This window comes from Uloborus diversus, chromosome 7 (genome assembly GCF_026930045.1).
Source record: "Uloborus diversus isolate 005 chromosome 7, Udiv.v.3.1, whole genome shotgun sequence".
Lineage (NCBI taxonomy): Eukaryota > Metazoa > Arthropoda > Arachnida > Araneae > Uloboridae > Uloborus > Uloborus diversus.
Window position 1 is genome coordinate 96,739,130 of NC_072737.1, and position 25,204 is coordinate 96,764,333.

General features: G+C 31.3%; 2 protein-coding genes across 3 annotated transcripts in view; one reads left to right on the top strand and one right to left on the bottom strand.

The window, feature by feature from the left end:
- LOC129226620 (RAC serine/threonine-protein kinase-like) overlaps positions 1-16,232 on the top strand; it is a 46,977-nt gene extending 30,745 nt beyond the window's left edge. The window contains exons 9-12 of the mRNA XM_054861248.1: positions 3,068-3,196; positions 5,205-5,419; positions 10,496-10,583; positions 14,551-16,232. Of these exons, the coding sequence (XP_054717223.1) occupies positions 3,068-3,196; positions 5,205-5,419; positions 10,496-10,583; positions 14,551-14,754 (636 nt within the window). The 3' untranslated portion in view covers positions 14,755-16,232. The remainder of the gene's footprint in view (positions 1-3,067; positions 3,197-5,204; positions 5,420-10,495; positions 10,584-14,550) is intronic.
- A 4,499-nt stretch (positions 16,233-20,731) lies between these two features.
- LOC129226413 (RRP15-like protein) overlaps positions 20,732-25,204 on the bottom strand; it is a 17,683-nt gene continuing 13,210 nt past the window's right edge. For both annotated transcript variants that reach the window (XM_054861013.1, XM_054861014.1), the window contains exon 5: positions 20,732-20,909. In XM_054861013.1, coding sequence (XP_054716988.1) covers positions 20,793-20,909 — 117 coding nt within the window. In that variant the 3' untranslated portion in view covers positions 20,732-20,792. The remainder of the gene's footprint in view (positions 20,910-25,204) is intronic.

Here is a 25,204-nt window from a genome sequence, read left to right on the forward strand (position 1 = left end):
AGTTCTGTTCTTGAAATCTTTTTTTAAAACGATTATTTAAGTAAATATATGTATATATATATTATGCATTATCCGACATGCTACATAATTCTGGGGTCACCAGACTTTTAATAACACTTGCCTGGTTCTTTCCGGCATGCCGGAAAAATAGAGGTTAGGAAAAAAAATGATACTATAAAAATATATGCAGCTTAAAAATGAATATAATGCATATCTCCTTAGTATTAATAAACAGTTTAATGTTGTAAAAATATTTATTAACAATGTCTTTTGTTAGTTTAAGAATAAAAATATTGTTTCATAACAAATAATTTTATAAAAATTAAATTAAAACTAAATAAGCAAATATTTAAATAGTAATTTACCACCCCTAAACCAGTGCTAAAGAATTTATCATAGCTATTCAGTGAATAAAAATTAAACTTACCTCTCTAAAAGGAACGTAAAATAATTTATTTAAAAAAATTATGAACAAATTGCAGTAATGATGCTTGTTTCTGAATTTATTACTTTATTGACATATAATTAAATCAGTTAAGAATGACCTGTCATAAATAACAAACACATATTATATGCAATACACAATTTTATTGAAAGAAGGTTACTTTCAAGAGTTATTTATTTTTTTCCTTACAGTGGTTTGCTTTCTGATTAGAAATCAATGGAGAAATTTACTTTTGTGTTGCAAAATAAACCTCTGAACTATCCGGCATGCCGGAAAATTCAAATTTCCCAGCATACTGGTCAACCTCACTTTAATACGGTATATATTTCAACTCTTTTACAACAAATTTAATCTGAATATACCGAGATCTGAATAAAGAGATCGAGGTAAACAGGGTCTGGATAAATGAAGTTCCGCTGAAAATAAAATAATAGAATTAGTAATGTTTTCATAAAACCAAATTTTCTGTTAATTTGAAACATCTCCACCCCCCCCCCCCCCCCCAACCACTGCACCCCACATTGTGAACATTTAACAGAAAACCGTCTGACACTGTTGTGTTTTACTGACAATGAGGCTAAATGTTAAAAACATTGAAGCCAAAACCCCTCCCTTTATGAAATCCTGGACACGGGTCTGGTATAAAAAGTATATTGGAGATAGATATTAGTTTTGCTCTTCCCCTCTTTTTATAGAATTGCTTAGTTGAACAGTAAAAAGTATTAAAAAAGGTTTGTACGATGTTTTTCAATTTTCAATTGATGACTAATCTAAATTAAGCTTTCTTTCCCAGCGGTAAAAAACAGTCTACTTGAAAGTTGTAATTTACTTGATCTTAGATTGTTATGATCATATATAATTATGATTGTAACTCGTTGACTGGTTAGATGTTGGAATAAAAATTTAGTCTATCTACAACAATTAAACTAGCATGTTGTCCGAGGAATTCCATTTTAAAAGCTGATGTTCCTCCTACAAGCTGACCGGTCTTTAAAATGAGTTTCAGTATTTCAAATTTGTTTTCATTGACGTGGAGTAGATATGAGATAACTCTTTGGTTCATTTTAAAATTTATTAATTTGTAACTGCTTTGTGTTTAGCCAATATTTTTCTTCAATCAAAATTAACAGCATCCAACAATGGATTAAAAATTGTATCTTAAACTGAAAGGGAAGAAAAGGAGGAGGAAGAAAATCTAACAATCAATAGCTATGACGCTCGAACACCTTTACAAAATGAAAGAAAGGATTCACATTACATCTACTTAATGTTTTAAAATGATGTATGAACAAAGCACCATGATTTTTACTTTCTTCTATATCTAATATATAGAAGAAAGTATTAGATTCGTGCAAATTTTCGAATTTCGAATTTTGACGGATTCAAACGTTTTGAAGTGTGAGTCCATTTCGACCATTTTTGGAAAATGTCTGTCTGTCTGTGTGTGTGTGTCACGTATGTGTGTGACCAGTTTTTTGTGGCCGCTCTACAGCAAAAACTATCGCATGAAATCGAACGAAATTTTGTACACATATGTGCCCCTATGTGAACTTGTGTCCATTGGTTTTTGGCGCGAATTCCTCCAAGGGGGGGTGGAGCAATGGGACATTTTTTGAATTTTGCATGACTGCTATTCCCCAGGAAGTAACTGGCAGAATCAAATAAAATTTGGTCCATATGTTGCCCCTAACAAGTACAGGTCCTGATTCAATTTTGGTGTTAATAGCTCAAATGGGGGTTGAGCTATAGAACCTTTTTTGTTGTCAATTGTGACTGCTGTATCTCAAGAAATAATGAACGTAATCAAACAAAAATTTATCGACAAGTAGCCCTTAGAGGGTATAAGAAATGATTCTATTTTGGCGTCAGCAGCTGAAAAGGGGGTGGCGCAATCGAACGTTCTTTTTTTTCCATTTTGAGTGCCGTATCTCAAGAAGTAATGCTACGTTCTGGATGAAATTTGGAATAAATATGAATCCATATGTAAACAGGCGTTGGTTCAATGTTGGCACCAATCGCTCCATGGGGGGCTGATTTTTTTTATTTGTGTGACTAAAAATAGCTTTATAATTGCAACAATAAGAAAGATAAATCGTAATAGACTGTCGTCTGTGTTTATCTCGTGATTTTAATTGCATGGAAATGATCGGAAATAATATCTCGATGATTTAAAATTTTTAACTGTTGCCATCTCGTGTTTGTTAAATAAATGTTTGTAATTATTTTAAGCAAGGCTTTTAAAATAATTTTCAATTTTCATTCTTTGCTTTGCTTTTGAGATAAATCAGGAATTGGGATGGTTGTCAAGTTTTGGCATGTGTAATTTTGTTTTTGTTGGGAATATTGCTTCCTCGTTAAGCATGGGGAGGGATCAGAATTATAAGAAAGATATAGAAGAAAGTTTTGTGATGGCCACAACATACTAGTTTATTTAGGTATCACTTCTTGCATATGTTTTTTATTTTAGCTCATGAACTAATAGTACCAAAAGTTTTTCAAAACTTTTCTACCTTATATTTTTGTTTCACCATTCTTCCATAAATTAACATTTTTTGTTTGGAAAAATGATATATGAATTATTTTATAGTCAAGAATAAGATGAATGTACATGCATTATTCTAGTTAGAAAACTTGCTTCTGGACAAAGATGGCCACATCAAAATTGCCGATTTTGGGCTTTGTAAGGAAGACATTAATTACGGTGCTACAACTAAGACCTTTTGTGGAACTCCAGAATATTTAGCTCCAGAGGTTTGCATCTATTTCAGTTTTATTTGAATGTTAATAGTTTACATATTTATGCAGAAAATCATGTTTTAATTCATTGCCGTTTTCTTCTTTTCCATCCAATCATCTATTTCAAAAACTACCTAGTTTATCAGTTTTTTTTTTATTAATGTTAAGTTTATATTTATAAATAATTGCTGATATCTGCTTAAAATTCATTGAAGAAATGGACCTGTATAACAATATGGAGAACCTTCAACCAGATGTAGAAAAGTAATTAAGTGATCTCCTTCTTGCAATAATCTGAAAACTGTAAAGATGTCTTTGCAACTAGTCATACTATATAGCATTTCAATGCCATCTCATAATTTAAACAATAAACTTTAATCTTTCTTGTTTACAGCATAAAGCTTCTTGATAAATCTCTTTGTTTATCCAAAACATGAATAACTATACTTAGAATAAACAGAACTTCTTTAAAAAGATGTTTTTAAATTTAAGATTTTTGAGGATTTGCCCAATAATGTTTAAAAACATCTATCTGTTTATAGTAGGTAAATGAATTCAATTATATTCTATAAGGATTGCAGTTAGTTATAAAAAAAAACTTAAAACTATATTAAAATGAAACACGAAATTACTTTCCTGCCCTGGCACCTTGGCTGGCAGTCTCACTTTATCTCTAGCCTATCAAACATCTCACTGGAGTTGTACCACACAGATGAATGAAAACTGAGAAAATTTGGGAAACATTTTTAAAAATTGATTTTACTGATTTTAATTATTTAATTGCTAAGAAAATGTCAATTTATTGATTTTTATGCAACCTGTATTTTGCAGGATATTGTTATAAATGAAATTGTTTATTATAATTACATTAACTGGTCAATATCAATCAATAACTGGACAACACATACACTTGTGTGTGTGTGTGTTTTCAATTATTGATTGATATTAATGTGTTATTGATGTTCACTGCTTTTCGATGTACAGTCAAACCTCCATATATCGATGTAGCGCATTCCCAGGAAAAAATTTGATATATAGAAATTTTGATATATATAAACAATCTTAGTTTGTCATAAAAATCTCCTAAAACATTAAAATTAAAGCTAATTTTCTCCAACTGTGATCCATTTCATGTTTTTGAATGAGTTTTCTGTGAGTTTCAGTACATTTATTACATTTTTCCGATTTCTCAGAATAGCAGGAACTCGGCTTGCAGAAATACTAAATTTACCAAAAATGACATTACTGTGCCATCATACATCTTCATTCTTCAGCAATGCAACTTGATCTGCAACATTAGGGGATTTTCAGTTTGACAATGTAATCGAGAGAAAAGTAAAAAATCAATCTACTTAACTTGAATGATTCTCACTGATGCTAAAAAGACTAAAAATGATACGCAATAGGCAAAACGGATAACTTAAAACTGATTTTACATTTACTGTATTACTTCTTGCAACTAAGATTTGAAATAAGCTTGAGGGAAGTTAAGAACTCAAGATAAGAACAGTAACCTATCTACCCACTTCTGAACTCCAGATTCCTTGTGAGTTTCGTAGCAACCATTAGTGAACATAATTTTCTCCCCCAACCTTCACTTTTCATGATACAGACAGTCTAAAGTAAAAAAAAAAATCTACAAATGTCTCGAAAAAAATTTCGATATTTAGACATTTTTTCGATTTATAGAAACAATTTTACTATGTAATGGACATAGAAATTTGCTGAGACTTCGATGTATAGAAAATTTCGATATGTGGAAGTTCGATATATGGAGGTTCGACTGTATTTTGGTAACAAAATCGCACTTGGTCTGCTACTAATAATGCTTCAAATAAAAAAATAAACACTGAAGCTAATAAGATCACTGCTACAGTTGTATTCTTTATTCCCCTTACTGCCTGATAAAATTTATTTAAAAAGCTTAGTAATTTACATGCTTTACTGATTAAACATTTTAATGCTCATTTTACTTTATTTTTAGTCATATTTTTCTTATTTGGTCAAAATTGATAATTTATAGGTACTGGAAGACACTGATTATGGTCGTGCTGTAGATTGGTGGGGTTTAGGAGTTGTTATGTATGAAATGATGTGTGGTCGCTTACCCTTCTACAACCGAGACCATGATATACTTTTTGAGTCTATTCTTGTAGACGAAGTTAAATTTCCTAAATCTCTTTCTCCAGAAGCCAAATCATTATTGAGTGGACTTTTGGTTAAGGACCCAAAAAAAAGGTAACTTTTATTTTCTTTCTTGACCATCAAAGCTTTTTCAACAAAATTAAATAACCAAACTTTCAGATATATTTGAAGAAGATGTTATGAAAGAATGCAAGAATGTCACAAACAGCATTATTCTACATATTGACAAATAAATATATTACAAATGGATTATTTTCCATTTTAATAAACCTTTAATGCAATTTAATGGGTTTTTATTTCTTTGCTCTGTTTGGATGCTTACTTATTATCCAATCAACCAAAAATCTTGCTAAACTATTTGCATAAAGATTTCAATGGCTCTTGGCAATTTTTCCAACTGTCTCTGTTTTTGAACCAAAATACTGTGTAATATTGTTTCTCGTCTTTCACAATGTAACCAAAATGTCGCCATTAAAAAAATCTTCTAAACTGTTGATATGTAAATAGAGATGTAAAATTTCCTGAAATTTTGAAGTGGTGGAAAAAACGATTTTTTTCGGGAAAAAATGGAAAATTTGATTTTTTTATGAATAAAATTTGGGTTTCTTAATAGCTCTGTGTTTCTTGTAACATATAAAGGATTAAGCATTAAAAAACATATGCTATTCACAAATCTTCTTTTTCTGCTTGACAGAAATACACGTAAAAGTAAGATCAGGGTTGGTAAAAAAAACGGTTTTTTTTTCAAAAAAAAAACTTTTTTTCAAAAAAAATGGGTTTTTTTTGGTTTAAATCAGGTTTCTTTGGTTTAAACCGAGTTTTTTCTGGTTTAAATACTATTTGCGAGAAAAACAATTAATTTTCGGAAGGTAATTAAGGTTCCATGTAATTAACAGTTATTCAACAGTCACATTATACCTAATTTCTTGATTAATTAAAGAGATAAGAACAAAATCTTGTAACTAAATTAAATAATTAAAATAGCTTCCTGCGGGGAAATATTGACTGAAATGTTTGACTTGATTAACATATTAGTATGCATGTACACTGGTGTCCAAAAGTTAAGCATAATTCATAAAATGCGAGAAAAATCTGTAAATTTTCGTAAAATTATATAAAGTTACTTAAGGAGATTCATTGGTTGAAGAAGAAACATTATGTTTATGCAAAATAGCACAGTCGATCGTGTCATGCGCGAATTGGGTGCGCATTTCGGAATGTGGATAAAACAGCTCGCACGCTTTAAAGAGTTCAGGGGCGTTTCATGCAATTGCTGTACCAAGAAACATTGGATCTGGTGAAATAGAACTAATAATGGCACAAAGATGCCAATTGGACATGTTTGCGAAAGGAAGAATCGTTGGAATGCTAGAATCTGGACGATCACAAACTGAAGTGTCTCGTATTCTTAATGTGCCTCAGTGTGTAATCTCGAGACAGTGGCAGAGGTTTTCAAATATGGGAGATGTTACCCGCCGACCAGTACCAGGCCGACCAAGAGTCACAACCGCAAGCCAAGATCGTTTTCTGCAATTTCTGCACGACGTCATAGAGACAGTTGTGCCAAAGGACTGGGTTCGGCGCTCAGTGCCGTCACAGGAATAACAATTTTGAGGCAAACTGTTTACAGGAGACTCAATTATGTTGGTCTGTATGCCAGAAGACCAGCAGTTTGCATTCCTCTCACATCAGCGCATAAACGCGCTCGTTTAAACTGGAGCTTGCAACATCGGCATTGGAGTCTGGGACAGTGGGCTAATGTGATGTTCAATGATGAGTCCCGCTTTACTCTACAGAGTGATTCTCGTCAGGTAACAATCTGGAGAGAAAAGGGGACTCATTTCCAACCGCAAAACATAAGAGAAAGACTTTACTTTGCGTCAGCAGGAGTAATGGTGTGGGCGGGCATTATGTTGGATGGCCGCACAAACCTCTATATTTTTGAGACAGGCTCAGTCACTGGTCAAAGATACAGAGACGAGGTTCTTGAGCCTTATGTTCTCTTGTTTCAAGGTGCTGTTGGTCCTGAGTTCATATCCATGGACGATAATGCGCCATGTCACCGAACAGCTGTGGTTGACGACTTCCTCGAATCAGAAAATATCCAGCGAATTACGTGGCCTGCAAACTCCCCTGATCTGAACCCTATTGAGCATGTCTGGGATATGCTCGGGAGACAACTTGCAGCCTGTTCGCCCCCGCCAAGCTCCGCTCCGGAGCTAAAAAGAGCTCTCCAGCATGCTTGGAACTGTTTAAGCCCACAACTCATCCACCACCTCATAGAATGTATGAGTAATTGTTGTGCAGCGTGCCTGGCAGTCAGAGGTGTCCATACACACTATTGAACTTCATCTTTTAAAGAAAAATTTTTGTGCAAAGAGTAAACTCCTCATATGCCTAATTTTCATTCAAACTATTTTTTGGGATGATAAAAGTAAATATTACCGTTTTTTTTGAGTAGTTTCCTTATTTTGTAACCGTGTTGCACGTGCATATCACGTTTCCCCCTATTTCGACGTATATTTCTCACATTACTCACATAAATAACAATTATGCTTAACTTTTGGACACCAGTGTATATACAGACCCTTTATGATACGAAATACTTCAAGAAGTGGTTGTGATGCGGGTTAAGATAAAATATAATGAAGATCCAAGGAAAAAAACTATAAAATCAACATAATATGAATAATTATCGAATAAAGGTAAAAGTTATATTTTTAAGCATAATCTTTTCAAAAGAACGCATAATGAACGCATTCATATTTTTTCTTTCTGATCATCTTACATAATGCTGATTTTTATACACACAATGTCGCAAATATTGAAGTAAAGCAAACTGTACAACAGTACATGATTAAACAGTCAAAAAATCGATTGCTGTTGTACTGACAAAGTTTTAAAAAAAAGTGCTGCTCTATATTCGACTCCGTTCTTATTTTGGAAAGACTTGAAAAAGATATCGACTATCGCTAAAACAAAGAACCAATTAAAAAATACAAAACTTGGTGTAACATGGCTTAAATTACAGCTTATTTACTGGCATACATGTTGCATCCAGCATTGAAGTTTAAAAAATATTAAATGCAAACTCTTTAGAACAAATAAATGTGTAGCAAATTCTATTTCGAGAAAAAAAAATTTCCAAAAACGTTATATGCGTGAAGTATAAACTTTTTTTAAAAATTTGACTCAAAAAATATTATTTGTGTTCACCTGCAGAACAAATCTTAATTTTTAGGTGCAAACAATTAAGTTAAGACTGTTGATTACCTTACAAGTCAAAGTTAAAATTCCAGGAAAGTGCAAATAAATGGGCAAAAATGTCACACCCTTGCAACAGGAGTGAGCAATATAATGGATTGCATCTACAATAAAAGATTCAATCCTTAGTAAATCTTAACTAATCATGCAAATTAAGCATAATTATGGAAGTTGACTGAAATCTGCTTTATGGCACATATTTGAAATAAAAAATATATTAATATTTTTTTTCGATTAAAGCTTGTAATACATTTTGAAGAAGCAACTTTGCAATTTTAGTATTTATCTCTGCAACTTAGCTAGGAACTTAGCATAAATGGAATTTTACATTTTTCAACATTTGTGGGGAAATCAATGTAAACCTGTAAAATGGATTTTTTTTTTTTTTGACTTTTTTTTAAAAAAACCTTTTAAAAAAAAAACACATGGTTTTTTTAAAAAAAACCAATTGATGGTTTAAACCAACGTGGTTTAAACCAAACAACCCTGAGTAAGATTAATTGGAAGAAAAAACCTTTTTGTTTTATAACTGAGTAGAGGGCTTTCATGGTCAAACTAAACCCAGAAATACATCAAGTCGTCACTCAACCAATAATATTGGGTAATGTGTGTCTAATCATAACAATTACATTTTCTATTTTAGATTGCCTTTGAAACTTCTGAAATTTTCGACTTTCAAACATGATTGTTTTTTTTTTTGGAAGAAAAATAATACACTGTTTGAAAATGAAAGCTATTGAGCTTTGATTTTTTCCAATCCAGTCTAAGTCCAAATCAAAACTAAATTGGTTTTTCTTAAGCTGAACCAAAATTAAACTTTAGTCAGTGGCGTAGCGTAGGGGGGGCAAAGGGAGCACTCGCCCCGGGCGGCACTTTGCTAGGGGCGGCAAATTCCGTAACACTACATTAAAATCAAAAATGATTTTTTTTTTCTTTTTTTTTTTGAAACAGCGCTTTACTAGGAATGGCGAATTTTGTCTGACTAAATCAACATCAAAAACGTTTTTTTTTACTCTTCAGTTCTAAATTGTCTCAGGAACTTTTTCTCGTTGAACCGCGAGCACAAAATACTGGATACTAACATGTATGCGAATTACTTATCACTGGAGCGTACATAGTACGATGAGAAGGGAGAGTTCAATCTCGTTGAAGAGGATTATAAATATCACAAAGAGATCGACTTGCAGTCGGGGGCCGACTAGGTCTCCCAAGAGGGTGCCAACCTTGACTAAGAGTGCAAAAAAAAAAAAAAAACACAAAGGCGCACACATTTTAGGACGCAAATAAAGTACCATAAAATTTTTAAAAAATTTTAATTTTTAACTTCTTGAATTCAAATTATGTTTTTCGCAATCAAGATTCATGAATGTGTAGCGTAAGTGTGTGTAGACGTGTGTGTGTTTAGACATGTGTGTATGTTGTGCGCGTGTGTAGGGCATAGATGCCACCACTCAGGTTTGATCTCGCTCGCGCAGGCCGTTGGAAAGTGGAGTTCGTTTTATGCTTACATGCAAGTAAAGTTTAGCAGAATTTTATAATGCATCATGTTCAATACTTTGTACGCATTCATAATTATTTTTATTTTTTATTTTATTTTTTTTTTTTTTAAGTTTTCGCTGTAGAGTGTTCCTTATTCAGAGGCAAAAACATGGAGGTCCCAATTCAATGGGACTGGGACCAGAAAAAATGTCCCTTAAACAGAGGTGTCCCTTAAACGAGGTGCTATTATAATTTGCTTCTGAAGAACCTAAAGTTTTGACAATGTTTCTCTAAAACTATTTTCTACCTCAGGATTTTGTTTAGTCTGAAAATCTGATTGAAAAATTGCACTTGGAAATACTATGCTACCGAATTAAATTTTTAAAAGTCAGATGTGAACGAACTTGTTATTTTATTTCTTCGTAGGTTAGGTGGTGGTCCAGATGATGCAAAGGAGGTGATGCTAGACGCTTTCTTTCGTTCAATGCCTTGGCAAGACTTGCTTGAAAAGAAGGTAAAATTGAATTTAACTACTGGAAAATTGTTAATTTGCTTCAACCATTTATTTTATTACTTTACATTAATTATATTTTATTTTTGGTTGTTGATATAACAGTCAGTTGTTTTCTGAGTTTTTAGAGTAAAAAAGTACCATTGTTTCAGTAACAATCAGAAAAAATATTAACAACAATTCTATAAATGTTCTTTTGCAAACATACAAATTTGACTCAAGGGTATTGAAAAAGTACAGTATGGGACCCCAATTTTGGAATCCCACAATTTGGAAGGCCCAAAACCTTTTTTTCCCTCAAATTAAATGTGCTCCCCCCCCCCTCCTTCTTTTTATTTATTTATTTATTTTATTTATTTTATTTTTTTTTTTTAATGTTTGAAATTGTTATTATTTGACTATTGCTTGTTAAAAACACAGTTTTTCTGCAATTGTTCAGTAATCTTTTAGCATCTCCTTTCAGTTGACAATAATTCTTTTTCTCTTTACTCTTCTATACAAAGCACATTGATCAAAAATAAAGCTATTTTTAATGTAAATATGATTTAATTATTATATAAATCGACAATTTGCATAATGCACAATAATGAAAAGCAACATCTGCGAATCTTCAGTCATTGTCAATTAAATTTTGGGAAACATTTTTAGCCCCCTTTTTTAAGGATTTTCAAAATGTTCGCAGCGTCAAATACTGAACAAGTCTTTTAAATCTAAAAAAAAGTTTTTATTTTTATTTATTTATCGTTATATATTTTTCCAAGATTTTATTTTAGGAAATGGGAACTATTAATGCAAACATTATAAGTATAAAAATGCAAATTTTTATGTAAGCTGAAAGTTTTAAACAAGGTCCATAAGTTCAGGTGTGTGAATAACTTATTCAGGGTGGCGACAGATCAGGGAAATCAGGGAGATCAGGGAAAAGTCAGGGAACTTTATGAATCAGGGAAATATCAGGGAATTTTGAAAAAATACCAAAAAATCAGGGAAAATTGATTTTATGAAGAAAAAAAAATTTTTTTTTTTTTGCTTTACAAAATTAAGTACTTTAATTCCCTACGGATTTCCCGCCAATTATCTGTTCAAAAAAAAAAAAAAAAAGTAAAGTTAATGAGGTGCGGTTATACACTGCTGCATATTTGTGCATCTTTTTTCCTCAACGTCAAAGTATTGAATCTTACTTATTAACCACAGGATGAACTTCCTAAGATTGCTTCTGTGTCTGTTAGGTTGTTTATTTTACCTAGCTTGAAATTTCCTTTTACTCTTTCAATGCTACGTAAAATAAACAACCATACAGGCAAAGAGGAAGCCTTCATTAATGCCTTAGCTCCTTTGCCTTTATTCCATTGTCTCAAAGTAATTAGCGTACTGTAATCACGATTTCAAGAAGAAATCTTTGGTCTTTGAATTAATACTATAAAAGCTTAAAAGTCTTCTTCCCGTTTTTAATTTAATTGCTAAAATTGAACTTTCAATAAAAAAAACTTTGTTTTTTGCCGTTATACTATTTGTTGTCACTGCAGATTATAAAAGTTTTCTTTTCTCCAGACTTAAGTGATTCTTTAATTTTATAACCAAGTTGTATTCCTCTTTTATATATTTTGAAATTAACTAATTGCTTTTTTTTTCTTTTTTTTTTTTTTTTTTTCTTGCATTTCAAAGTTGTTTGTTACAAAAGCAATCTAAGATTTTTTTTTCGTTACATACTGAAATCATTTGTAATAGAGTTAACTTGTGTACTTAAGTAAATATATTTATTTTTTTATTGTTAAAATGCTGTATTCATTCATTAAAACCTACGTTCTTGATTAGAGAAAAGCTCCCTATGAATGAATGTCAAATGGTTTCATCTGTTTTGCATAAATATGTCAATTAGTTATATAAGAATAACTACATTACTTCTATTCTTTCACTATTACTTGTTATTCTTGCAACAACTATTCTACTGTTTGAAAACTTAGTACAAAATAATATCAATTACTTTTTAGTTCTATCATAAATACACACATGTTTTTAAGAGTAATTTTAATACTAGTTTGTTAACATTCTTATGCTAAGTGGTTTCTGAAAGTAAAGTATTTTTTTTTTTTTAATTTTCTATAATCTTTCCATTGTATAAAAATTTAATATACTGTTTTGTAGGTTTTTTTCCCCAAAACAATTGTCTTGTTTTTTTTAAAACCATTTTATTAAAAAAGTAGCATCTTTTTAAAATATATCTTTAGTTCAACAACTTTACACAACTTAAAACGTTTAAAATACTGCATTTTATACAAACATACAATGGATTTCAAGTAGAGCAAAGAAAGAAAACCATTATCATTGGTAACGTAAATCAGGGAAATTTGGTGAACTTAATCAGGGAAATCAGGGAAAAATCAGGGAACTTTTTTTCACAGTTCCTGTCGCCACCCTGTTATTAACATAAGGATTTCTAAAATATACTCAACACACGTTGATATAAAAACTTCTATTTCTTCTAAATAAATCTTCAATGCATGCAATTTTTTTTATCTTTAGTGTGTTTTTTTCTAAATCTTTCTATGAAAGAAATGTTTTTGCATACCCAATTTTCATACCCAAAAACCTTACATTTCAGGTTTAAACAGCTAAATAATTCCAAAAGAGTTTGTACTTGTTACAAAAGTTTAAAAGAAAGGAATCTCGCATATTTATAACATACCTTGTTCTCTCTCTCTCCCTCACTTTTTTTTTTTTTTTTGTAATAATTAGAAAGACAATTTTCTTACTTCTTAATATGTTTTCAAAGTTTTTTCTTTTTTGAACATCAATTTTGACATAAATACATTAGAGGCATTTTTAAATTTAAATGCTAGTTATTGTCTGTGTCTTAAAATGCTATAAATAAAAATATAATAAATGTTTGTAATAATTGCTGTAAAACAACTAAATTAAATACTAAATAAGTCACTACTGTTTATAAATTGGGTTTTAAAAATTATTCATGCATTTTTTGCTTTGAATGGTGTAATGATCTTTTTCAGAACTAAGGAGTCTACTACAAAACTATGAATCAACCTGATACAAAATTGTTCATACTAAAACAAAATTGATATTTTTACTAATTGTTCTGACACAAAATTATCATTTTCACAGATAAAGGGTGTTTTTTTTAGAGGCATAGAACTTTAGGTTCAAATAAAACACCGTTAAACGATGTAAATTGCCTTGAATTTGGCTTTATTCAAAAGATGATTCTTTGCCATTTTTATTTAAATGTGATTTCTGGTATATGGCCACTTCGACTGACTTGGAGAAAGTCTAATCGGGAAGTCCAATTTTCTATCACTTTTTGCAGCAATTGGGGCTGTATGTGAGTGATATGTGGCGAATGTTCTCGTCCAAGGCATTGATCGTCTGTGGCTTATCGGTGTAAACCTGAGACTTCACACAACTCCACAAAAAATAGTCCAGCATAATTAAATCGTATGATCTTGGAGGCTAATTCATGGGTCCATTAAGTGAAATTATTCGTTCACCAAAAGTTTCTTTCAATAAATCAATTGTGACACGCGCTGTGTGGCATATTGTACCATCGTGTTGTCTATTCATGATGAAATGGCAAACCAAACTAAACACAAAACAAGTGACAACTATCAAAATGGCCCACAGATCAAACAGTGTTCCCGACTTAAAGTTCTATACCTCTAAAAAAACACCCTTTATAAAATGAATTTTTGATTTTCTATCCCTGAATATTTAATTAAAATGAATATTTTCCTAAAGAAAAGTTTTAATGCAGAGTCCTAAAATGGGGTACTTTAGAGCAACTTACTAATAGCAGGAAGACAAGTGAGGTGTTCCTGTACTTATTCAAATTCGAAGTTGCTCCTAAATCAACTTCACTCGCATTACTATATGCTCCCCAAATGGAAATATTAAGTTCTTTATAGAAATGTATATACTAAAAAAAAAAATCTTAATATTAAATAACTTTCATTCGTAGGTTACACCCCCATTCAAGCCACAAGTGACTTCAGACACTGACACCAGATATTTTGACCAGGAGTTTACTGGAGAGTCAGTTGAGTTGACTCCTCCAGATCAAGGGCCTCTTAACTCGATTACAGAAGAGACGGAGCAGCCATATTTTCAACAGTTCTCTTTCCATGGCAGCACAGGGACTCTTGGGAGGAGTATTGACCAATAGTTATTCTATTTTTTGTCAAAGAACTTGATGCATCAGCTTTGTTCTTATGAGTTGATCTCTTTTTGCCAACATAACTATCTGAAAATGTAAAACTCTAAGGATTACTTCTTTCATCTTGTGCATGGAAGAACTGTGTACTCTGATGCTTTGAAAGTTAGTAGTGCACTTTGATTCGCACAAAATCCACCAGCGAACTCGCTTCATTTGCAATAGTCTTGAAATACGAGAAAGACACCAACTGAACTGGAATATACGCTGCAGTGCAGCATGCTAAATGAAAGTTATACCCATTGGCTTACAAAAATGTTGATTCTCTTGTATTATATAGAAAAGTTTTCTGTGAATTTGTCTAAAATTGTATATGAAATATTTTTTATGAATTCTTTGTGAAAAGAAATCAAATTTGATCAAGAGCTGTGTTTTTAAAATGATGTGCAATTTGTATTTTTTTCAAGGTTTTTTTTTTTTTGTGCTAATGTAGTTATTTTCCCTAACTCATTTTTTCAAATTAGTAAATTGATTTCAAGTAAGTGTATTTTATTTCTTTTTCATGCTCTGACCCCACCCCCTAGCTTTTACTTTTCATGGGTAGATTTTTTGTAAATCCCGATTTTTCTACCATTCTAGAAATTAAAATAGTTACATTTCCTCCACCTCCAAATAGCTGAGCACATCATATTCTATAAAAGCAAATTTTTCTATTAAAATGTTTATTTTATTACCCTTTCAATATAATAAGTAAATATATATTGTATATCACAGTTTTGTATATAATGTTTTTCTGTTTTCTTTTTTATCTATTGTGTTTTAAATGTGGAATTGAAAAAATCATTATGTGTTAACTATGTTAAGAGATTGAAAATATCAACTATGTGTATAGAATTGTTTGATCACAATATTTTCATCCGCTCATAATTATTGAACACAGAAAATGTTTTCGTTTGCTTGTACATACTGTGCAACTGTTTTAAACTTCATTTGTTGATTATTTAATGGGAAATTGTTTATTGAAAATTATTATATGCCAGTTACAAATAGTCTACTTTTATAGAGTTTTATGCAAATTTATTTAGATAAATTATCAAATACTCTAGTGCCTGTCGAAAGGGTAAAATTTTGATCTGGATGTGCAATTAACATGTAATTAAAGTAGGAAAGCTTTTAGATGGGAGAAACCAATTTGAAAAAAATATCAAGCCAATGGGTTAGAAAGTTAGCAGCTAGAATGCATACTAAATAAAATGGTGCCAGCATTCATTGCAATGCAAAATCAAAATTACTTTTATATTGGAAGAGTGATGGAAGAAAAGTTTTATTTTTTAAGGAATAATTGTTGCATATATGTGTGTTTACACATAAATTTGATGTTTTCAAGAAAGGAAAGAGTTTTGTGTGTATAACATAATATGTACAACTCTTTATTTTTGTGAAACTGTAATAAATTAGAAATGAAATGGAAATAAATCTGTACAGTGCAATTTTCTACTTTGCTTTCATTTCTTTACAAATTGATTTAAACATAGGTACAGCCAATTCAGAGTAACTGAGCCACAACTTATTTTAAACTGCCCTGCTCATATTTCAATAGTAATGTTGTATTTATTTGGTATAAAACAGAAGAAACATTCTTAAACTATTGTATACAGTAGAAGACCGTTATAACACACACCATGGGACCAGAGGTTTTGGCATTATATAGCTCCTTTCAAAAATTTAGAGAATAATATTCAGAATAAATCAATATATTAGCACATTAGAATAAGTTACTGCAATGAATAAACTTTTTATACGTACCCTAGGTCCTCTGACTAATATTTAGAGAAATAATCTATATTAAAACTAATACTGAGACAAAAAACTTGACATTTGTGCAACCGAAACTCAAGGAGATATTCCAGTTTTAAGGCACCATACAGAAGATAAGATTGGAACTTATCGCCCTTTTAGAAGAATGACAGTCAAAGTAAGAAAAGCAAAGTATGAATAATTTTCATTGCTATTCAAAATCAAATGCAAATGTTACGACATGATACTCAAAAACATGACAACACCTCGAAGAATTTAAAAAACCACTCTTTGCACACATAATTTTAAACACTTGTTCCTGGCTATATTTTTCTCCAAAACCTGTTATTGACGGCGAGTGAAGAGTAATGTAAGTCACAAAATGCTGCGTTTCATATCTCGGTGAATATTGATCGTACTAATTTCAACCTTTTTGTGTGGGAATTATTTTTCAATGGACATCATTTCCCCTAAATATAAGTTATATGACCTGGGCCCCATATAAAATGTTAAATTTTGTATTTTTTGACTTTTTATTTTTATTTCGAACTTTCAATATCTTAATCCTGCATCTGATTTTGAACATTTTTGCAATTAGAAGTATGCATCTAGGACTAACGGTTGCAAAAATAAAGGTCTTGCAGGTTAAAACGGAACACCCTGTATATTGTCATTCACAAATACAGTAAACTCCCAATTATCCACGAGCGGTTTACTGGTGATCTTTTACAACTTCCAAAAAAAAAAAAAAAGATCTGTGATGATTAACAATTCACTCATTTTAACTTAACAAGTGCAAAACCTATTTTTAGACATTCCTATTTCTTTCCTTCCCCTCCTTTCCAATGACATCAAATCTGATAAAGTCGCCAAAATCTGACTAATTAAACCTGATTTTTACATCTAACACTACTTACTGCTTTAGATCTACACCACTTACTAATTTTTAGATCTACCCCGCTTACTGAATTTATGATCAGTAAGTGGGGTAAGTAAGCACTTAAGTAGTGTCTGATACCCCAGTAACACCCCGTTTGCACTGGCGGAATTAAGCCGCTTAGTTTTCAGCTAACCTACTGCGCATTCACTTAGCGCATCTCAAAGCCGCTTCAGTTGAGCGACACTGGGAAGCCGCTCAACAAGACCAGGGAGTAAAAGGAAGGAGACGAATCTCCATGTTAGCAGTTTGGCAACAAAATTCCACTTCCGCCAGAGGCCGCTAGAGTATCATCTCTCGCACTACTTATATCTTTTCGCTCATAGCGAAGCATTGTAAACAAGTGTGTTTTAAAAACTATCACCTGTATATTTGGAAGTATTAAACTACTTTCGCCATGAAAGCTGTTCAAAGAAGCATAGAATACTTTACTCCACCCTAGGTTTTTGGCATATTTTGCATTCAATGTGTTTAATTTGTATTTCTGCTACGACTTTAGCGAGCATTCATTCTTGTTATGTGTTGTGCAATTTTGTGTTCTATTTTGTATATTGTTTTTGATATGGCTGTTCTGCTCATTTGCCATGAAACTAAAAATGATTTTAGCTGGCTTTTGAAAACATTTTCTCCCAATAAAACCCGTAAATTACGATCCGGTTTTCATAATTTTTCTGAGTACTATGCATTTAATTTTAAGAGTAAGCGAGAAGACTTGATTTTAAAGTTATTCATTTAAAAAAATAGAAAGAGAGTAGCAATGAACAACTAAAGTTTTGGAATTTAAATCACTAATTTTGTTTCCTTCTAGTTATATTTCCATGTCCTTTTTCTTCTTATTTATTAAATTTCACATATGCTTAACTTGAATAATAGAAACTCCACTGTAGTAGAAAAACTCAATAACGCACTCATGTAGAGAATTCAATTGAAATTAAGATTGAACTGTTTAACTTATAATTTTCATCAAAATATTTATGTTTTGCTTTTTTTTTTCTTCAAATTTCACTTAAATCCAGAGCAGAGCAACAATTTCAAACTAAACGTAATACATAAAGTTTTATGTAAGCTTATATCACACGAAATTTATGTATGGGAGGAGGAGAAAGAAAGTAACTATGGTAAGTGAAAACGAAACTTAGCTTGATAAATATAAGCAATAAACTAGATTAACGCTTGAATTAAATAGCACTTTCTTGTAAGATTCTTTTTTAATTGTTCACAATTAACTAACGAAAAAGCAGTTTTTTTTCAATGTTCAAAGTATTAATTATTTTTTTTCTTATCGTTTTTAAAGATTAATCCACCAGAAAAAAAGGGGGGAAAAACGGCTTTTTCAGCAGAAGTAAACAAAAAAAGAAACTAAATATTATTGCACATATTACTGTGAAATATTTAATTTTAAATGAGCTTATATCATGCAAAATTTACGGGGGAGGGGGGGAGAGGGTTGATCGAAGTTACTGCATAAATTAATTGGAGTAAAAGAACTAAGGAGAAAGAAGATCGAGGACACACAGAATTAATGTCTAAATTCTAGAACAAATATAAGAAAGAAAGTAATTTTAGGTCCATCGTGCTGACCGCGCGATATTATTGAGTTCCAACAAATTTTTCGTATCAATGGCCACAAACTAGCTAACTGCCGGCATCCAACCAGTCGAATACTCGGGGTCGGTTAAATCAGGCGAGCGAACTGCGAGAGATGGACCACTAGCGCCACCATTGGCGATGGAATAATCCGGTCACTTTTTCGCCCCGCTGGCAAAGGAGATGAGGCTCCTTCTTTTAGCCTCCCTGGGTTTGCAGTTAAACTTTAAGTGCGTTCTCTAGTGCAAACGACTTTTAAAGTAAGTGCGCTTAGCTCGTAAGTGCATTGATGGGTTGAGCGCGCTTAGCTCGCAGTGCAAACGGGGTGTAAGTGGGGTATCAGACACTACTTAAGCACGTACACGATTGACTGAAGCTAACTTGAAAACCTTCTCCAACCCCACCCCTTTTTTTTTGGTATAACCTAGTTTCATTTGATGCAGGTAATCAGTTTGCACAATTCGTTCGCCTATGTGTGTAATCAATTTGTAATAATGAGCGATCCTTTTTTAGCTTTTACATTTATTTTTTACAGACTATTATCATTTTAACTACAACTTTAATGTATGCAACTGTTATTGATATTTTTCAACTATTGCATACTCAGCATCAGTTTTACCCAGTTTGCGGATTATCCGCGAATTCGCTTATCTGCGGTTACTGTGCCATACTATTCCACGGATAATCGGGAGTATATTGTAAATATGTTTCACAATTAAAAATGAATTATCTTGCACTTCTGTTAGCTTCATGGTTTGCATAACTGCATCTTCAATAACAATACTGTAAATGCTGATTATCATTTAAAAGCTTTAAATTAAGATGGGAAGATGAAAAACTTTTTCAAAATTCATTTTGATATGGCAAAACATAGTGCATTTTTTAACTGAAAAACTTACTCTTTACTTCTGGAAAGTTGTGAGTTAATAGAGAGAATAATAAGATATATTTGTATTATAGGTTGGCATTATAAATTCAAGTAGAACTTTGGTTGACACTGAATAATACACTAGAATTTGAAAATCTCTTCAGTGTATTTTATAAAATTGTCTCAAAAGTTTCGAGTAAGTACTGTAGCTATTCGGAATTAAGAAATACAGTGAAACTTCTATGTGCGACCACCTCCATTAAATACCAATGTTCTCCCCTATCTACTTGATGTTAAAAACCCTCTAGGAGCATTTGCATGACTTAGTGTAAGCTGCTTCCCATTCTGCCCTGCAAAGCACAAAAGTTGTATCTGCACTTTTTTATCAAAATTGAATAACGGTCACCAGGTGATTCTTTGTCACATATTTCACCTAAACACAATGTTTTACTGTCATATCGTCGCCTCAGAGCAACAGTAGGACATCTTAGTGTTATTTCTGGGATTAGATGTCTTAGTGTTGCTCTGAGGCAACATGTCAATGGGAAATTTTTTTTAAAAAAATTCTGAAAAAGTTATATCTGAATCAATAACATTGGAGGCGCAAAACTTTAAACAGCAATTTCTCATTTTGAACTTGGCTGCAGCTACGACTTTTGCGCTTAGCACGGCGGCATTGATCTCTTCAGTTTACCATAATTTTAATGGGTGGCCTGCTGAATGGGAAGATTTTGAGAAAATATAAGAACTTTGGTTGACACTGAATAATACACTAGAATTTGAAAATTTCTTCAGTGTATTTAATAACATTGTCTCAAAAGTTTTGAGTCATTAAAAGTTACACACATCTGTAAAAATAATTTATTTATCATCATCACTTTCTTTATCCCAATCTTTCATTTCAGCTCCCATCATAAAATCATCTTTCAATATACTCCACGTTTCTTCTTGCTTTGTTTTTTCAAGAACTGGATCAGCCTAAGAAAGAAATTTATAGCATCACTTTTTCTTCATTTTGCAAACAAAAGTTTTACAATAGACTAGTTCACTGCATTGAGCTACAATTACAAGTGATAAAACAAAAGATTAAGATTCTAGGAAGTAGGCAATCTTGATTTTGGAAAACAAACTTATGGTTATGCTAATTTAATTGAAAGAAAAACTTAACAACGTATAATATCTAACGAATAAAAAATAAATATTAGATCATGTACTTTCAATCATTCATTGAAATATTATTTTCTTACTATTCTGATATATGCTACAAGGTGGGGGGGGGGATGTGACCATAGGAAGACATGTTAAGGACAAAGGTGAATTTAATTAGAGAATTATAGAAATATTCAGCAAGTCTACAGAAACTAATAACTGGACATGAAAAATAAATAGTATGCATAAAGTTGTCTTTTTGTGAGATTTCACAATCCTTTTAGATTTTATTGTGGAGGGAATTTGATGGAAAGCATTGATAGTGATGTGATACTTTTCTATACAACTCTTTACTATATCACGTGAAATTATCAAATATTTTCTAAGTAATACTACAGATAATACTTACTGTACCAAGAAATCAGTACAATACTGACAAAGATAATCTGAAATACATTCTTGCATGAGGAGGGAAAGATCTAAGAGATACAAATGAACATATTGTCGCTCAGAGCAACCGTGAGACATCGAATCTCAGAAATAACAGTAAGATATGGGTAGTTCTCAAAAGGTGGGAACAAAAAGTTAATTCTGAGCAATTTTGAAATTTGACATCAATTTTGGTTTTATTGTATAGTATGTACACCTAGAACATCATATACGAACATAAAAAGACAGCAGGTATTTATAAAAATTAATAAATAGCAAATTTAATGATCGGTCTGTAGGTAACAGATTTTGGACATCATCATAATGAAAGTTTCAATTTTTGAACTTTTCCAATGAAAATTTTATCTATTTTTAAATTCTGCAATGAAGAATAGCGGATTTATGAAGTACATGAATGACTTTATATACTGGTCTTTAAATCATAAAATTTTGTTATTGTTTTGTAGAATCCGAAAAAAACCCCATCTCAGGCCTCGGAACTAGTCTCTTTTCCAGCTATTTGTCTCTTTTTTATTTGAGTGTCTCTTAAGTCTCTATTTTCATGATTTAGTCTCTAAAATCTTTTTTTTTTTTTTTCCCCCGCGAGTGCTATGAAAATCTTACTTTTGACACTTGAAACTATTTCAGTTCGCGGAATTTCGTTTAGCAAACGTACGCAGCTTGACCAATCAGATTGCTTCTAATGATGAGAAAAATGGCGGAAAAAAAGGAGCTTTGTCAATGGAGAATAGTGCAATAAATCACTCCCCTATGTGCAGTTTTTTTTTTTTTCAAAGAGCTATTGTGTGAAGCTTGTGGGGGGGGGGGGGGGAGGGATAGTCCTTAAGCCTTTTGTGTCGCCATTTCTAGGATAAGCTGTTAAGTTCAGAAGCTATCAATACAGAATAGACTTTTTTTATTGTGCAAATTAGTTTTATTTTTCTTATTTTTTTTGCTTTTGTGAACTTAATTTCAGGGGGAAGTATCAAATTTGAAAGGGATAAGCATTTGCTTTTCAATTACTTCTGAATTAAAATAGAATATTTGTTGAAAACCTGTTAAAAAAATCGAAGATTAAAACAATGAAAAAAGTGCAAACATGGAGCCACGTGCTTTGAGGAAAATTCGTTGCTGTGTATAAGATATCAATCTTTTTGCATCTTTCAAATATTTCAATTATTTTTCAGTATGGAAGCTCTTATATGCAAATGTAGGACAGCTTTTTTCATTTTCATAATTCATTTTATGATTATTATTTTTTCTTTTTGTGACCTTTATTTCAGGGAATATCGTATCGGAAAGGCATAAGCATTTGATTTAACATTCATTGAAAAGCTGTTTAAAATAAATTAATGAAAGAATAAAAGTATGGGAACATGGAGCCACGTGCTTCGCCGAAAATTGATCGCTGTGCATAAGATTTCAATCTTTTTGCATCTTTCAAATATTTAAATTATTTTTCAGTTTGGAAGCTATTATATGCTAATGAATGACAGCTTTTGTTTTTGTTATAATTCATTTTATTTTTGTGAACTTAATTTCAGGGAAACATTTGATCAGAAAGGAATAAGCATTTGGTTTTTAATTTGTTGTGAGCTAAAATAGAACATTTATTGAAAAGATGTTAAAAATAAATAAAGTACTGGAAGAATAAAAACATACAAACATGGAACCACGTACTCCGCAGAGAATTGGTCGCTGTGTATGAGATTTCAATCTCTTTGCATCCTTCAAATATTTCAATTATTTTTCAGTTTGGAAGCTATTATATGGGATGTAGGACAGCATTTTTTTATTTTAATAATTTATTTTATGTTTATTATTATTTTTTTCTTTTTGTAAACTTAATTTCGGGGAAATATCGAATCGAAAAGGCGTAAGCATTAGATTTTTAATTCGTTGTGAGCTAAAATAGATCATTTATTGAAAAGCTGTTTAAAATAAATAAAGTAATGGAAAAATAAAAGTTTGCGAACACGGAGCCACGTGCTTCGCCGAAAATTGATCGCTGTGTATTAGATTTCAATCCTTTTGCATCCTTCAAATATTTCATGTATTTTTTACTTTCGAAGCTCTCATATAGAAGTATAGGTTAGCTTCTTGTACTGCAATAATGTATTTTAACTTTATTTTTATTATCTTTTTTTTCTTTTAGCAAACTTAATTTCCATGTAATATTTCATTCTTTTTGCATCTTTCAAATATTTTTTAGTTTTGGAGCAATCATATGCCAGTGTAGGATAGCTTTTTTTTTTATTGCAATATAATGTATTTCAATTTTATTTATTTTTTTATTACTTTATTTTTTTATGAACTTAGTTTTAGGGTAGAAAGAAATAAGCATTTGATTTTTAATTTGTTTAAAGTTTAAATAAAACATTTTTTGAAAAGCATTGAAAAAACAGAATTGAAAATTATAAAATAATAATACTATGCCAACTTAACGTTGTTATTTCTTATTTTACTTTTCATGCACAAAGGTATTTATTTAACCAGGGGTGCCGACCAACGGGGGGGGGGGGGGGTCATGGCACAGACTGCGCCATTGAAATTTTTAAGAAGGGTTGTTTTGAGAGTTTTTTTTTTTTTTTTTGCATTTTTAGGGGGGGGGCTCTTGTTTTTTTGGGGGGGAAGGGGGCACCCCTGATTTAACTTGAGCTTCGTAGAGAACTGATTACTGTATTTTAGACTTCAATCCTTTTGCATCCGAAAATAATACCATTATTAAGTTTTAAAACTATCACATCCTTGTATGAAATGGCTTTTTCATTGCAATAGACTTACTTTAAGGAAAGTACCATATTTGAAACAAATTAACATTTGATTTATTATTTGAAATTAATTTAAAAATAATGAAGTAATAAAAAGAAGTATGCAAACTTAGCAACATGTGTTGCAGAAAATTGCTTGCTGTATTTCAGATTTCAATCCTTTTGCGTAATTTATTATTATTTTTGTTAGATATTTTGAGGAACTTTTCTTTCCAGTTTTGTTTCAAAACTGAAGTAAAAGTTAACTGAAAAAGTTTTTTCTTCTCAAAATTGATTTATAATCCTTTTCTATCCTGCGAATATTTCAATTAATTTTAAATGTGGAAGTTATTTTTATCACATCAGCTTAGGATGCCTTTTTATTTTAATCTATTCTTAATGAATTATTGATAAATCTTTTTTGCAGACTGAACTTGAATGAAATTAGCACTTTTGTTTGATCATCATTAGGAAAAAGAGAATAAATTAAAATTAAATAGTTGTTTCAAAATTTCTAATGAGATATTTGGATGCCTCATTTGACAAATTGACTAACTCCATTAAACAAAAGTAGATAATAGTCATGAAGAAGATGGTGTTATCCATAAGAGTAATGGCCCTCGTGTTACATTTTCTGCCACCACATGCTCAGAAAGATACTGAACCCAAATTTAACATAAATTCACATACTAAGCATTGATAAAAGACTATTAAAGCAGAAATGAGGATTTTTTTAAAAAGTGGAGTTAATCGATTTGGCAATTGAGGCATCTATTAAAAATATATATATAAATAAATGAAAAGCTTTCAACTTTGTATGCTTTGCAGAAAATTGTTAGCTGTGTTAGAAGTTGCATTCTGCAGAGTGTAGAAATCTTTTTTTTTTGAAGTATTTTATCAAAGCCTGCACTACAGATCTCTAATTGCTAGTCAACAATTAGCCAA